The following is a 13,798-nucleotide window of genomic DNA, read 5'->3' as shown; positions in this document are numbered from 1 at the left end:
GTGCTGACGAAGTGTCTTGTCTTGAGTAAGGTCTACATCTGGGCATAAATTCCTCGCCCCTAGAGTAGGGGGCCCTGTAATAGTAGCCCTGATTTTGAATGTAAACTTGACATAATTTTATGTACATGTATCTTCCTGACTGATGCTTAATACATGTATACCATAGAGCCCTATGTTAAGACCGAGTTGTCAGGTCTTAATTTGAACTCTCTAACCGCTATCTTGAGTGTAATCAATGATTTTTGGGCAAAATGGTGACGTCATTATTTTCAGAAATAGTTTCAGGGGGCCCATTTCCCAAAATCTTTCGAATTGGGTATGTCTCCGCACAGAAATTTTTTTCAGTAATTTTCCTTGCATGATTTTCTCAAAGCCTCCTACTACAATTTGATCAAAACCTGTAGCTTTGTATTTCTGGTTCATGTACATTATCTAAACCTGAATGTTTCAACATCTAAAAACGGGGAGGTTGGCCCAATTTCATAAAGCTGATTAGCGCTAGCACAAAAAACGGTTGCTTAGCAAAAAAAGGGTACCAGACAAACGTCACTCATATACCGTTACTATTGTTGCGACTAGTACCCTGGTCATTTCTAACTTGCTTAGCCAAGAACTTTGCTAAGCAGAATTGGGCCGTGATCTAGAATGCCAAACAAAGATAGTTTTGCTTCAAGGTGACGGTATAAAATGACGGTAGTTTGCGGTGTATGCCGTCAACTCAAGTTGAGACCGGGCTCAACTTGATGAGACAACGTGGGGGGTCGTCCGTCCAACACACACACACAAAGCGCAAGCGCGTCCCCGGTCCTTTTCGGCTTAGCGCCCATTTTGTATAAATTTTGTCCTCAGAAGCCGTCAGAAACACGTGCGAAAACCATGGACAGGGGAAACAATTCGGTAAGAATAAGATGACACTAATTATTTAATGATATTGGCGTTGTTATAAGCCTGAATCTGGTGGTTTGGGTCGTGCATGTCCGATGAAAATTGCTTGCAGTTCTGCTAAATCGTGTTCGAACTGACTCGTCGTTGTGAATGACAATACAAAGACTTGTTGGCAATTTGTGTGCACAATTACATGTGACTTTTCAACAAAATAAAATGTATAGCGTTCTTCAAATTAGTAGTTACACCTCCATGATATAAAACTAAAAATAACTAATAATTTAGGCTTAGGGTTTTAGGCGTTTGTTTTTTAACTGTGGTCATCATTTGCCGTCGTACAAGTCTATTATTCTCTTCTGTTTATTATTTATTTTAAGAAAACCATTGAAAACTAGACCCAGTCAGTAACTGAATGGGGCGCTGTATTCCTTTTTCGAAATGTCAAAATTTTCTGTATCGTAGGAGGTCCTGTTTTCGAGGTGTCCCTAAAATCGTGGCAAATCTTTTACCTCTCTGTGCGCGATGTAAACAGTTCCCTAGATAAAAATTGTGTGGTTTTATTTGCCACGCAAAGAGTCTCCTCTCCCTTGACCAAAACTTAGAAACACGCAAGGCTCCACTGGTCATTTGCACTTGTAAATGCAAAAAGTTTGGTATTTTTGGCATTTCTACTACAAGGTACAAAAATATGTCATAATGTTGAGGCCATATAAAAATATTTGCCCATCGAAAAAGTTTCATCAAACGCTATTTCAATTCACAATTCAAGATGATCAAAATCATGTGACTGAATCTTTTGCTGAGCATTCTTAAAAAAAATACCGAGGCTTAAAGAAGCCATGTGTCTAAATATTATATCATTTTCTAATATTTTTATTTTGTAACCCTCGTATCAATACTATTATTAATATTAAAATTTAAACATCAGCTTGTTGATTCAATTATCACTGTTTATTTATACACTTTATTATAAATAATAAGAAATAATTTACCATGGTAATTTAAAAAATTTAATAAACAAATATTTTGAATAAAATGAAGGCAACTGCTGGCTATAGAGTCATACACAGAGTCTCAAAGAACACTTGTTGTAGTCACTGCAGATGTTTCTTCCATGTATGGCTTCACCGGGAAACCATACTTTCTCGTTTGCCGTGAAAACAGGAAAAACTGCACGAGAGTCACGCGCAGCGCGTACACGCGTGCACTTTTCAAGCGTAAAGTACATCAAAGATGGCCGTCATCGACGCGTATTGCAACCCATCTATTGTGGTGTGTAATAAACAAATAAAAATTATATTTGAATGATTTGTAAATGATGTTTTCATCCTAGGATGAGAAGCTTTGCAAGCTGTTCGTCGGGGGTCTGAGCAGAGCAGAGACTTTTGAGGAACAGCTGAAGGAGTACTTCTCACAGTATGGTACCATCACTGATAGCGTCGTTATCAAGGATAACGAACAGAGATCCAGAGGGTTTGGTTTCGTCACAATGAGCTGCATAGATGAAGCTGACAATGTGGTCTTTGATAAGAATGAAGAAAACAATGAAAAACACAGCATCAACGGAAAAGAAGTCGAGGTGAAGAGAGCTACACCAAGAGATGTAAGTACTATACATGTTAGAGCTCAAATATGGGGATCCCTGGACCAGTTTCTTAGAGCCGCTTAAAGACACTGGACACCTTTGGTATTGTCTTCTCACTTGGTGCATCTCAACATATGCACTAACCAACAAACCTGTGAAAACTTGAACTCAATTGGTCATCAAATTTGCGAGATAATAATGGAAGAAAAAAACACCCTTGTCACACAAAGTTGTGTGCTTTCAGATGCTTGAATTTGAGACCTCAAAATCAAATTCAGAGGTCACGAATCAAATTCTAGGGCCACTGATTTTCCGCGATCGCGGAAAACGGACGGAATTCGCGGAATCCGCCCTTTGAAACGGAAAACGGGATTTCAGAAAATTTGATTTTTTTTTTTTTTTTTTTTTTTTTCTTGACGCCAAAACTATTGAAATTGCATTCTTTATTAAGATTCTTTTTGTTAAACTAAAAAGGCATCAGAAATCAGACCATTAAAAAGTACGAGATCGTAACCGTGGATCATTCTGTTCTACTTCACACCATCCTCAATGTTTACACACATGATGTACACACGTTGTTAACATGGTTAAGCGAAGGGCATTATTCGCGGCACGTTTTAAACATTTTTTGTTCACCCAAATTGCATTTTCTCCCTCTCTTTTACCAACAATAATACACAAACTAGCTTACCTATGATCTATAAGAACACATACAATGTTTTTTCATCTCGGAAAGGTCTAAAATAAAACCGTAAACTGTCAACATTCTGTCGCCAAAGCGAAAACAAAATGGCTGACATTTTGTTTGTGGATGGAGAATGGTCACGTCCATAGACTTGTTCCCAAGTCTTTGATCATGCTGAAACAGCGCCCTCTTGTGGATACACTCCTGTCATTAGACTACAATGTGGCTGATGCAGAGAATCAACTGCAGTTTTAGACTTGGAATCAAGTCTATCACATCATGTGCATTGATACTGCAGTCACAGTGCAACCTTTTTAGAACAGCAGTATACAAAATAATCCACAATTATAAAAAAAAGTATTTTTTGAAATTTGTCAGTTCAAATGAACATTTTACGAAGTCAACAGTGCAACTTATCTCAAATTGATTTTTATAAGTATGTCCCTGGGTATTAAACAACCTTTTATCTAATTAAAAAAACATGAAACGGAATTTTTTGTGCCTGAAACGGAATTCATGTTTTTGCCAAACGGAATTTGCACTTTTCTGAAACGGAAAATCAGTGGCCCTAAAATTCAGAGAGAAATAACTTCTCGAAAAACGATGTTACTTCAGAGGGAGCTGTTTCTCACAAAGTTTAATACTATCAACATCTCTCCATTGATTGCTGATAAGTAAGTTTTTAACTTCTAATACTTTTGTGTATGATTTTTGCCTTTTCAGCAAGAATTTGATCACAACGTCACAAAGAAGCTGTTCGTCGCCGGCTTCAAGAACAAGAACTTGACCGGAGACGACCTGAGGGATTACTTCAATTCCTGCAGCCGCTGTGAAGTGGTCAAGGTGGATGTTGTCAAAGACAGGGAAACTGAAGTACCAAAAGGCTTTGCTTTCATCGAGATGACCAGTCGCCACATGGTGGACAAATTAGCAAGTAATTATGCCTTCAATTGATATATTACAAGGAAATTGACACATTTCGTAGTTGTCAAAGACCAGTACTTTCACTTGGTATATTCCAAGTTGCATAAAGTAAGAAATCTGTGATGTTGTAGGAATTTTGGCTGGCAACCAGTTTCTGTTAAGCAAGTTTTTTTTATGTGCTTAGCAAGTTTTTATGCCTAACAGGCTTCATGTACTTGAGCCCTGGATGTTAGGGTTTGTGTTGCACCCTTTTTAATCCCAGTTCCACCCCAAATCTACTAATCACTGGCAAGTGGGTATTAAAAAGAAATAATGATTGAGCGTTGAAACGATCAAACTATGTGATTCTGTTCTTTCGTTACAGTCATGGAGAAGCATGACATAAACGGTATCCAGATCGTCGCTAAGAAAGCCACGCCGAGAGAAAATGAATCTGGGGGAAGAGGAGGCTCCCGTGGTGGTCGTGGAGGACGTGGTGAGTTTAAAGATCTCCGATGTAGACCTTACTATTGCAACATCACAGCCTGAGTTTTAGCCAACCAAGGTTGGAAAACTATACAAAGCTATAAATGCAAATCAAAAACACAGTGTCTTCAGTTTTACACTAAACTTACACAGTTTTGAAGATACTGATAGTAGAAAGCTTCCCTGAAAAAATTACTTGCTAAAGTGTTGTAAGCTTGAGTTAGTAAAACAATATCATGAAAATAATTTTTGTCTCAGAGACAAAAATTATGTGTTTTGTGTAACAAAAAGTACCGAAATCCTTTAACATTTGATTTAACGTTAACGATTGATTTTTTTGCTAACAACCAGCCGCCATGCCAATCGGCCATGCCAACGGCCATGCCAACTGGCCATGCCAACCTGTATACTTTGTTTAACAACAATGGAGCAATTGAGACAATGGACTCCAATGCTTCTGAAGTGGTGTTTTGTCCCCCACACTCTAACCTTTAGGACCCTAGTTCAAATCCTGCCAGGGGCACTTTGTAGCTTTAGTTTTCAGTCCCTACCTGCTTCTCTCCACCCAGGGGTAAATGGGTACCTGTGAGGGCAGAGATGGTTCTTATGATTGATTTAGCCGAGTAGCGCATATTTGTTGCACAGGCTGTATACTCCCCACTCCCCAGGGAGCTGAGATGAATTAAATAATGAATTAAGACCCAGTGACCAGCCGTCGATTTCACCAAACTCATCCCAACTAACGATTAATCTTGGGACTTAGGCTAGTCAAGTTCCCTATCTGAGGGCGTAGGACGCATTGAACCCATCCTTAGTTAGGACGAGTTACTCGTCCTAGCTCGAGATAGGATTAATCCTAGCATTTGTGAAATCGGCCACATGGGTATTTAATTTTGGAAGCGTTTAGAGATGCCCTGCAGGTGTGAAAAGCGCATATATAAACTGGTTATTATTACAAATTATTTATTGTTTCAGGTGGTCGTGGCGGCGGCAGAGGTGGATATGGCGGTGGGCAAGACTACCAAGGAGGTTACGGAGGTGGCTACAACTCCTATGGAGGAGACAGCTATGGGCGTGGTGGTGGTGGTGGAGGGCGTGGCGGCGGGCGGGGCTCGTACGGTGGAGGCTACGGCAGTGGTGGTGGTGGCTACGGAGGAGGAGGTGGTGGTGGCTATGACGGTAAGTCCTGAAAAGGCGTTTACTATCATCAAGATTCTTGACTGCCCTCATCGTGGCCTTTTGTCTTGGTGCCCTTATGAAAATATTCCAATTGCTTGAAGATTGTCCATCAGTCTTGTCCTTTTTAATTGAATGAAATTTGAAGAATGAAGTTTTTCTTCCCTGTGCAGGCCTGTATGCTCATTTTTGTAAAAGGGCAAGGGCACCAAGACATGTTCTACTTGGTTAAGGGCACCAATTTCTAGAGTTTAAGGGCACTAAGGCATTGACCAGGGGGCGTAGAGGCAATTGCCTCCGTTGCCTCCGTGAAGTATCTTGTCAGACACGCTTACAATAGCTTTGCAATTCTGTACAACTCCCAAAGTGGTTGACCATGTTCAGAATGTATCTTGCAGTAATGTCACTGCAGTTGTTATATAATGGCGCATTATTACATCCGATGTTGGTGTCTCAAAGCGCCTGCAAGGTATCAATTGGTGGAGCTACGATTTAAAGTATAAGACCTGTTCCTTTACATAGTGAACCATATGGTTTACTTAGTGCTGTGGCGCAATATGCAGCCAATAAAACCAGGCATACCTGGGTCAATTCTTTCGGTGCACGTGGTTCTTTTACATTCACTTCGCAATACATGGGACTTTCAGCTTTATGTTCCATTCAAAGGAGGCTGCATTGATGGTTATTCTGTTTGGCCGGGACTCAAATTCAATTTCATAAAGCTGCGTAAGTGCACAAACTAGCTGAACACACTAAAATTATGCCTACCAAAATGAGGTTACCAGCCAAAATACGTGACTGGTTACCAAATCGTTTTTATTTCTAAGCAAGGACTTTGTATACAGTATTTTGTACTTAAAACCATTGGACACTTTCGGAACAGAAACAAAAAAATCACAGATTTACAAATAACTTACAGGGTTTGCAGAAGGTAATGGTGAAAGACTTCTCTTGAAATATTATTGCATGAAACGCTTTACTTTTTGAGAAAATATAAAACCATTAACAATTCTCATTATCGAGAATTACAGATTTATTTTAAACACATGTCATGACATGGCTAAAACGTGCGGAAACAAGGGTGGATTCTTCTGTTATTTTCTCCCGACTCCGATGACCAATTGAGCCTAAATTTTCACAGGTTTGTTATTTTATATGTTAGTTGTGATACACAAAGTGTGGGCCTTTGGATAATACTGATTACCGAAAGTGTCCAATGGCTTTAAGCAACCCTATGAAATTGGGCCCTTAGGTTGAGTCCAGCATCAGAATCTGCTCGGCCACGACACGCCGTGTCCAAAAGATAAACCCTCCAACTGGAAGAAATTTGAAGAAGGAAACAGTCTTTATAAATTTCAGTATAGAGTAAGTCCAGTGTTGTAGCCACTTTGAGCTGGGTAGTCTATACAAATTTGTTAATTTGTATTTTCTCATTCAAAGTTTTATTTTTGTTTTGTACATTTCACTGACTTGTAGTTGTTTTGTCAGGGTAAATTTGTAATAAAATTTACTACCCGATTGCGAATGGAGTTGGGGGTTTTTCTTTCGCATCTAAACTTGATTATTTCTTCTTGTTTTGTTTGTGCTAATTGGGCTGTTGAACATGTGTAATCAAATAAATAAATTACATTTAAATAAATAAACTGAAGGGGATTATTAAAGGCAGTGGACACTTGGTAATTGTCCATTTTATTGTTATCATAAAAAATTACTTGGTAACCAGCAATGGAGAGCTGTTGATAATACGTGTATAAAACATTGTGAGAAACGGCTCCCTCTGAAGTAAAGTAATTTCTTTTATATAGAAAGAAGTAATTTCTCACTCAAAATATTAAAAGACTTCAGGCCTGAAGCCTTTTATTTGGCATCTGATATCACAAACTTGTGCAAACAAGGGCATTTTTTTCTCCCACTTCAATGACAAATTGATTCATAACTTTCACAGCTTTGTTATTTCATGCTTCTACATATGTATGTTTGGATACACCAAATACACCAAGTGAGAATACTGGTCTTTGACAATTACCAAACCTATCCAGTGCCTTCTACAGGTAAACATCCCAACCCTAATTCTTTCATCATAGGCCTTAAGTATTTAGAAGCTCTATTCTTCTTAATGATTCGATACAACGAGCATTTGAAATTTTGCAGGAAAGTGCCTGGTTTAAGAAGGATTGCCACTTTTAACTGGAAATCCGTTAGTTGTTTTATTCAAGTAGATTAATTTTTGAAAAGCATGAAGATTAAACGATACAGAATGCCCCGTGATTGCAGAGTAGTGTTTTTAAAAAGGTAATTATTTGTTATCAGGCTTTTCCCCTCACAAGCTTGATGCATTCTTTCAAGATTTCATGCTTTGCGCTCACATTTCATTGTTTTTTTTAAATAGGCTATCACATCCATGAGAATAACACATCTCTTGCAGTAATGTAAGAGAAATGACAGTTGACCCGTTATTTCACCCATTTATTTAATTTCTCTAAATAAGGGGAATTTCTTTGTATGTTTTTTTTATTTATCAGACTGGGGTAATTCTGGAGGATACGGTGGTGGATATAGTGGTTATGACGGTAAGGGCTAAAACAAAAAAAAAGGGTTTCATATTTTGCAAAAATATTTGAATCCCTGATTTGCGTGTAGTTTAGTTTTAAATTGAGTGATCGTGTCTGACTTGACGTGGCAAGTTGCTGTAGCTAGTGGCTGTGGCTAGTGGCAGCATCATTTTAAAGGGTTCGGTAGTTTTTGTAGGACACAAAACACAATGCCCGCTTTAATTTAAAGTAACTTCCTGGTTTGATGATGATGATGATGGAGACGTTATTTAAAATGTTACTTTCTGAGAAGCTGTATTTTTTGAGAAATGAGTAGAACATGCAGAACAAGTCACAAAAATTATTTTCGTTCCATGATGAGACAAAAATTTTGTTGAGCATGTAAAAACATTTTTAGTCTTTTCCTGACACTGTTTTACTCATTTCTCAAAAACAACATCACCTTTGCAGGTAATGTTTTAAAGGAAGCTTTCTACCATTATTATCTTCAAAACCATGAAAGTTTAATTTAAATCTGGTGAAATTGTGATTTGTGTCCTACAAAAAGTACCCAAACCCCTTTAACAGTGTGGTCTTCAATGTTGTGGTTTCAGCCTTTGACTGTAGCCGCAGCAGAAGTCGCTTGATTCGGATATGACCTTATAGCGTTAACATGCTTGTCATGAGACAGACACTTAAGCCTCTGTTGCCACAGGTGTTGGCTTTTATGCTCCAGGTCTTTGCCTTGGTGCCCTTTCAAAATGTCTTTGACATCCCCTTTGTTAAACATTGACCACTTTGCTTGCCACTTTAAAGACAAAGTTGTTGGAGCAGCAAGAAAAACTTTCTTCCTGCAGAAGGCACCTCGCTGATGAGGTGAAAAACAATTTTTTTGCATTTTAAAGAGCACCAAGGCAATGACCAGGGGGCAATGGGGCATATAGAGGGAGAATCACCTCTGTGAAGTATCAAGTCTCGTAAATTTATATTAAAGTTCAAGTAGACCTAAGCACTAATGACATCAACATGCCAGTTTGTTTATGTTTACCATTTTGCAGAAGAGAAGCATGACATTAACGATGTCTGTTTCGCTCAACTGTCGTTCATACAGTACTTTAACAGCACTTCAGAAATGCAGTAAAACTGGTAGTGGCATCAGCAGGACCTAAACTCATCAAGGAAGCTGTTAGCAAATTTCTTTGCCGAGCAAATATTGAGTTGGGCACCAGTCACCCAAGATTATTATTAACACTTTCAAGATGTTTATTTTGGACTAGGTGGTTATGGAGGCGCTGACTACAGCAGTGGCGGAGACTACAGAGGTGGGCGTGGTGGCGGCGGAAGATACCGCCCGTACTAATTCAGCTGACTCCATTGAGTGGTTTTTTAAGGTATGTAAACAAAAATGCTCAACTACAAATTGATTTCAGTCAGCAGGCATACAACTGATCAGCAGATTTCCTCTTTTTCTTTTTTGAATTAGTGTCATAGAAAACTGAAACCACTACAGTGGTTCTGAAGTGGTTCAGATTCAAAAGTTAAATGTGATCGGCCACATTCTTTTTTTGCAATTAGAAAGTTGCATGTCTGCAATAGTGGGGGGGGAGTTGAGAATCCTCATACTAAAGGCCGAGTTATAGTCTGTCGCGTGACGGTCGCGCGAAGGAAATCTTTATGCAGCGATCATAAAAAAACACAGTTTTATAGGCCTCAGCGATGACTATAAACTGTGGAACTGTGGTTTCTTAGGATTGCGCGTCAAGATTTCCATCAAGCGCCCATCGCGCGACCGACTATAAACCGGCCTTTAGTAATACTAAAAGGAACGCACGGAATTCTGAATTTGTTTGTGATTTGGAAGTTTGGTTTCTTATTCCTGTCTGAACATTATTAAGAGACTGGTCACAATGTAATGCGAGTCACCATGTACATGTACTAGACCTTTTCATCCCATTGTAGCCATCGTTGTTGGATGCCCTGTATACACAATGACACCAATAGTGTAAATTATCAATGCATGGAAAGGGACCAGTCTATTTTTTTCCTCGAGCCTATCAGTGGCTACCGTCTACCCACATTAGACCCTACCCCTCAGATGTCCTTATTATTGTTGTCGCTCGCCATGCTAGAGTTCTTACACGTACCCATCACACGCACATGTTACCAGACTGGCCCTGGCGAAAACCGTGCAAGGACTATCGTTGACCATCATTCGATGAAGTTAGGCCGCACCTTGTTTAGTCGATGATAGTTGGACTATGCTAGTTGAGTACATGTATTTGGAACCAACCTACTGTGCATAGTTGTATCGCTGGTTCAAAAACTGTTTTGAACTGGTTATAACAAAGTGATAAAGTACCCACGTTAAGTCCCTGGTGGAGTACTTCAGCAGGGCGAGCCTCCCTTGTTGCTAGAAAAAAATCACATTTAGAAGGGTCGCTAGCAGCTACCAATGTTACAGCTACAGCCCTATATGATCCAATAGCCCTATGTTACGACACCCGTATGTTCCAACACCCCTTTGTACAAACAGTTTTTAACACCCCATGTTCCGACACCCTATGTTCCTACACCCCTATGTTCCGACACCCCTATGTTCCTACACCCCTATGTTCCTACACCCCTATGTTTCTACACCCCTATGTTCCTACACCCCTATGTTCCTACACCCCTATGTTCCTACACCCCTATGTTCCGACACCCCTATGTTCCGACACCCCTATGTTCCTACACCCCTATGTTCCTACACCCCTATGTTCCTACACCCCTATGTTCCTACACCCCTATGTTCCGACACCCCTATGTTCCGACACCCCTATGTTCCTACACCTCTATGTTCCTACACCCCTATGTTCCTACACCCCTATGTTCCTACACCCCTATGTTTGGACACCCCTATGTTCCTACACCGCTTTCTACAGACACCCCTATGTTCCGACACTCCTATGTTCCGACAACCGTATATGTTCCAGCCCCTGATGTCCCGACAACTATAGTGTGTAATTTCCAAGCCCTTAACCTACATGTAACCTCAACCCTAACCTTAGCTAATAAATCACATAGGGTTAAGAGAGTATAGGATTGTCGGAATATATCACCAATTGTACACATGGTGTCCACTAGTGTGTACTGGCTTTGTAAATGAATATGTGAAAATAATTTGTTCTCTTTAAAAAACTCTCGACCCCCTTCTTCTCCTCCCCCCCCCCCTTTTCCCCCTTGTACAAATGTACTGGCCTTGTAAAACTGAATATTTGAAAACGGCTCCTACTTTATCTTATACCAAAACCATTCTAAACCTGCCAAGCTGTTTGTTGTTTTGCCTGATCTCTAAGAGTTCATGACGAATCCTCATCATTTCTATATATTTTTTCCTTTCATAGAGATCGTTATGTGATGGTTATGTAAGCATTCCTTGAGCCCTAAGTCACTCCCAAAACCTGGAACTTTGATGCGATACAGAAAGATTTCTAGAAACAGAGAACCGCACCCTAAGAGCAAATCAGTGAATCAAGCAGACTGCTTTAAGAACATGAAGTTAATAAGAACCTTGGAACCTTCAACTTTATGATCAAGATCTTTAAAAGAACCTGGGCACCAACCTGCTCTCAGAACACGAAGTTACTAACTGGGAACCTTCAGCTCTAAGTTCAAGAAGTTTATAAGAATCTTGGAACCTTCAACTTTAAGATCTGGAAACCTTCTGCTATAAGATCCAGATCTTAAAAAAGAACTTTGGAATCTGCAGCTTTATGATCAAGAAGTAAATCAGAACCTGGGAACATTTCAGCTTCTTAAACAAGAACTTTGGAAGATTTCAGCTTTAAGAACAACATCTTAAAAAGAACCTGGGCACCACCTGCTAATAAGAACCTTGGAACTTTCAGCTTTAAGAACAATAAGATAGTAAGAACCTGTGAACACAAGATGTCAATAAGAACATGAGAACCTACTGCCTTAAGTTCAAGAAGACAATCACCTGCTTTAAGGTCAAGATGTTAATCAGAACCTTGGAACTTTCAGCTTTAAGTTAAACCTTAGTTAAGTTCAAGAAGTTTATAGGAACCCTGGAACCTTCAGAGTTAAGATAACAAAGTTGTTAAGAACCATCAACCCTTGTACTCTATGATCAAGAAGTTGATAAGAACCTGAGAGTATTCTACTTTTAAGATCAATAACATAATAAGAACCATGGAATCGCCTTTGATATTATCAAGAACTTAATAAGTATTTTTGGAACCTTCTCAGAGAGTTAACAATAACCTTGGAACTGCTTTAAGATTGATAAGTTAACTATCTTGGAACCTTCATTTTAACGTTCAGGTTTAACTGCACAACTTGTAACTAATGTATTTGAGATCAGAAATATGTTTCCATGAATCTTCTTCTTTAAGATGAATTAGTTAATCAGAATTTGAAAGCTTTCTGTTTTTAGATCAATAACTTTTAGTAAGAGCTGTTGAACTTTCTGCTGTAAGATATTTGTAAGAAGTTGAAGAGATCCTTGTTTGTAATGTTCCACTTTCAGATCATGAAGAAGAAACCACTGAGAGTTAGACACATTTTCCAAAAACAATTTTCCAGTTTCGGATATATAAATGCTGATGATAAGGCTACAAAACTTTTTAAACATTTTATTTTGTAAAAGTTGCCAAGACAATCATGACCGGACTTGTAACTAAACCACCTTATATTCAATTCACTGCTCAGATAAATTTTTTAAAAATTGTGTAGACTTGTTGGTGATTATCGTGGGCGTCATAAAGTGTTTAGCTGTAGTACAGTACTTGATTGTAGAGCTTCATGTGCCATTAGTTCAAACTTTTTTTATACTTTTTGTTTCGTATGTAAGGATTTCATTGTTGCTGTTATTCATGTACACAATTAGAATAAAAATGAAGTGTCGTGAAACACTTGATGTACAAGAAAAAAAAGTAACGTCCCATTTCGGGATTCAAGTTCATGAATTGGGTTTTAGCTTTTAAAGAAATCAAGAAGTTAGTTTCACTCTGTTAGCATCTTGTATTCTTTATACAATGTAGGAATCTATGACTAATTGTACAAAGAAGAGAAAATATAATCGCCGGTTGCAAACAACTAACCAACCAAAAGGACAGATGGTATAAATACAAAAAATAGTAAAAGACTCTGACAAGAAACAGCTCAATTTTTTTATATTTTTTTTTACAAAGTTAAAGAGAATCAAAAAGGATTTGAATTTCAACTCTAAGGGTCAATGACTTTCATTTCTTCCTTCTGTGATACCTTACATTGCCTTTGAATTGTTATGAAAGTTGCTGAAATTGAAAAAAGGGAGCCTTGCCCCAGGGTGTTGTGGCCGAGCGAATTTGAGCATCGAGGTCAAGCTCCGGTGTTTCTGTTCCGCAGAGTGTGGGTTCGAGTCCTGGTCGTGTCCCTGAGCTAGACACTTGGCCATACTTGGGTAAATGGGTACCTGTGAGGGGTGAGATCGTTTCCGAATTGATCTAGCCAATGTGATATTTCCACTGAATGGTCTTTCATTTAGCTAAGGGGAATTGTGTCCGC

The 13,798-nt window shown here is 38.9% G+C and overlaps 1 protein-coding gene across 2 annotated transcripts; it reads left to right on the top strand.

Annotated features, from left to right (window-relative positions):
- Window positions 1-771: 771 nt before the first annotated feature.
- Window positions 772-13,475, top strand: LOC117300634 (heterogeneous nuclear ribonucleoprotein A3-like). Of its 2 annotated transcripts, XM_033784316.1 has the most exons (8): window positions 772-897; window positions 2,219-2,488; window positions 3,879-4,089; window positions 4,444-4,554; window positions 5,520-5,723; window positions 8,243-8,290; window positions 9,529-9,642; window positions 11,635-13,475. In XM_033784316.1, exons 1-7 carry the CDS (start codon window positions 877-879, stop codon window positions 9,609-9,611), a joined length of 948 nt encoding a protein of 315 aa, XP_033640207.1. In that variant the 5' UTR covers window positions 772-876; the 3' UTR covers window positions 9,612-9,642; window positions 11,635-13,475. The 2 variants fall into 2 exon arrangements, with proteins under 2 accessions (XP_033640207.1, XP_033640208.1); XM_033784317.1 differs by lacking the exon at window positions 8,243-8,290.
- Window positions 13,476-13,798: the final 323 nt, after the last annotated feature.

This window comes from Asterias rubens, chromosome 16 (assembly GCF_902459465.1).
Source record: "Asterias rubens chromosome 16, eAstRub1.3, whole genome shotgun sequence".
In the NCBI taxonomy this organism is placed as follows: Eukaryota; Metazoa; Echinodermata; class Asteroidea; order Forcipulatida; family Asteriidae; genus Asterias; species Asterias rubens.
Note: the sequence above shows the minus strand (reverse complement) of the source record. Positions and strands in the feature narration are given on the sequence as shown.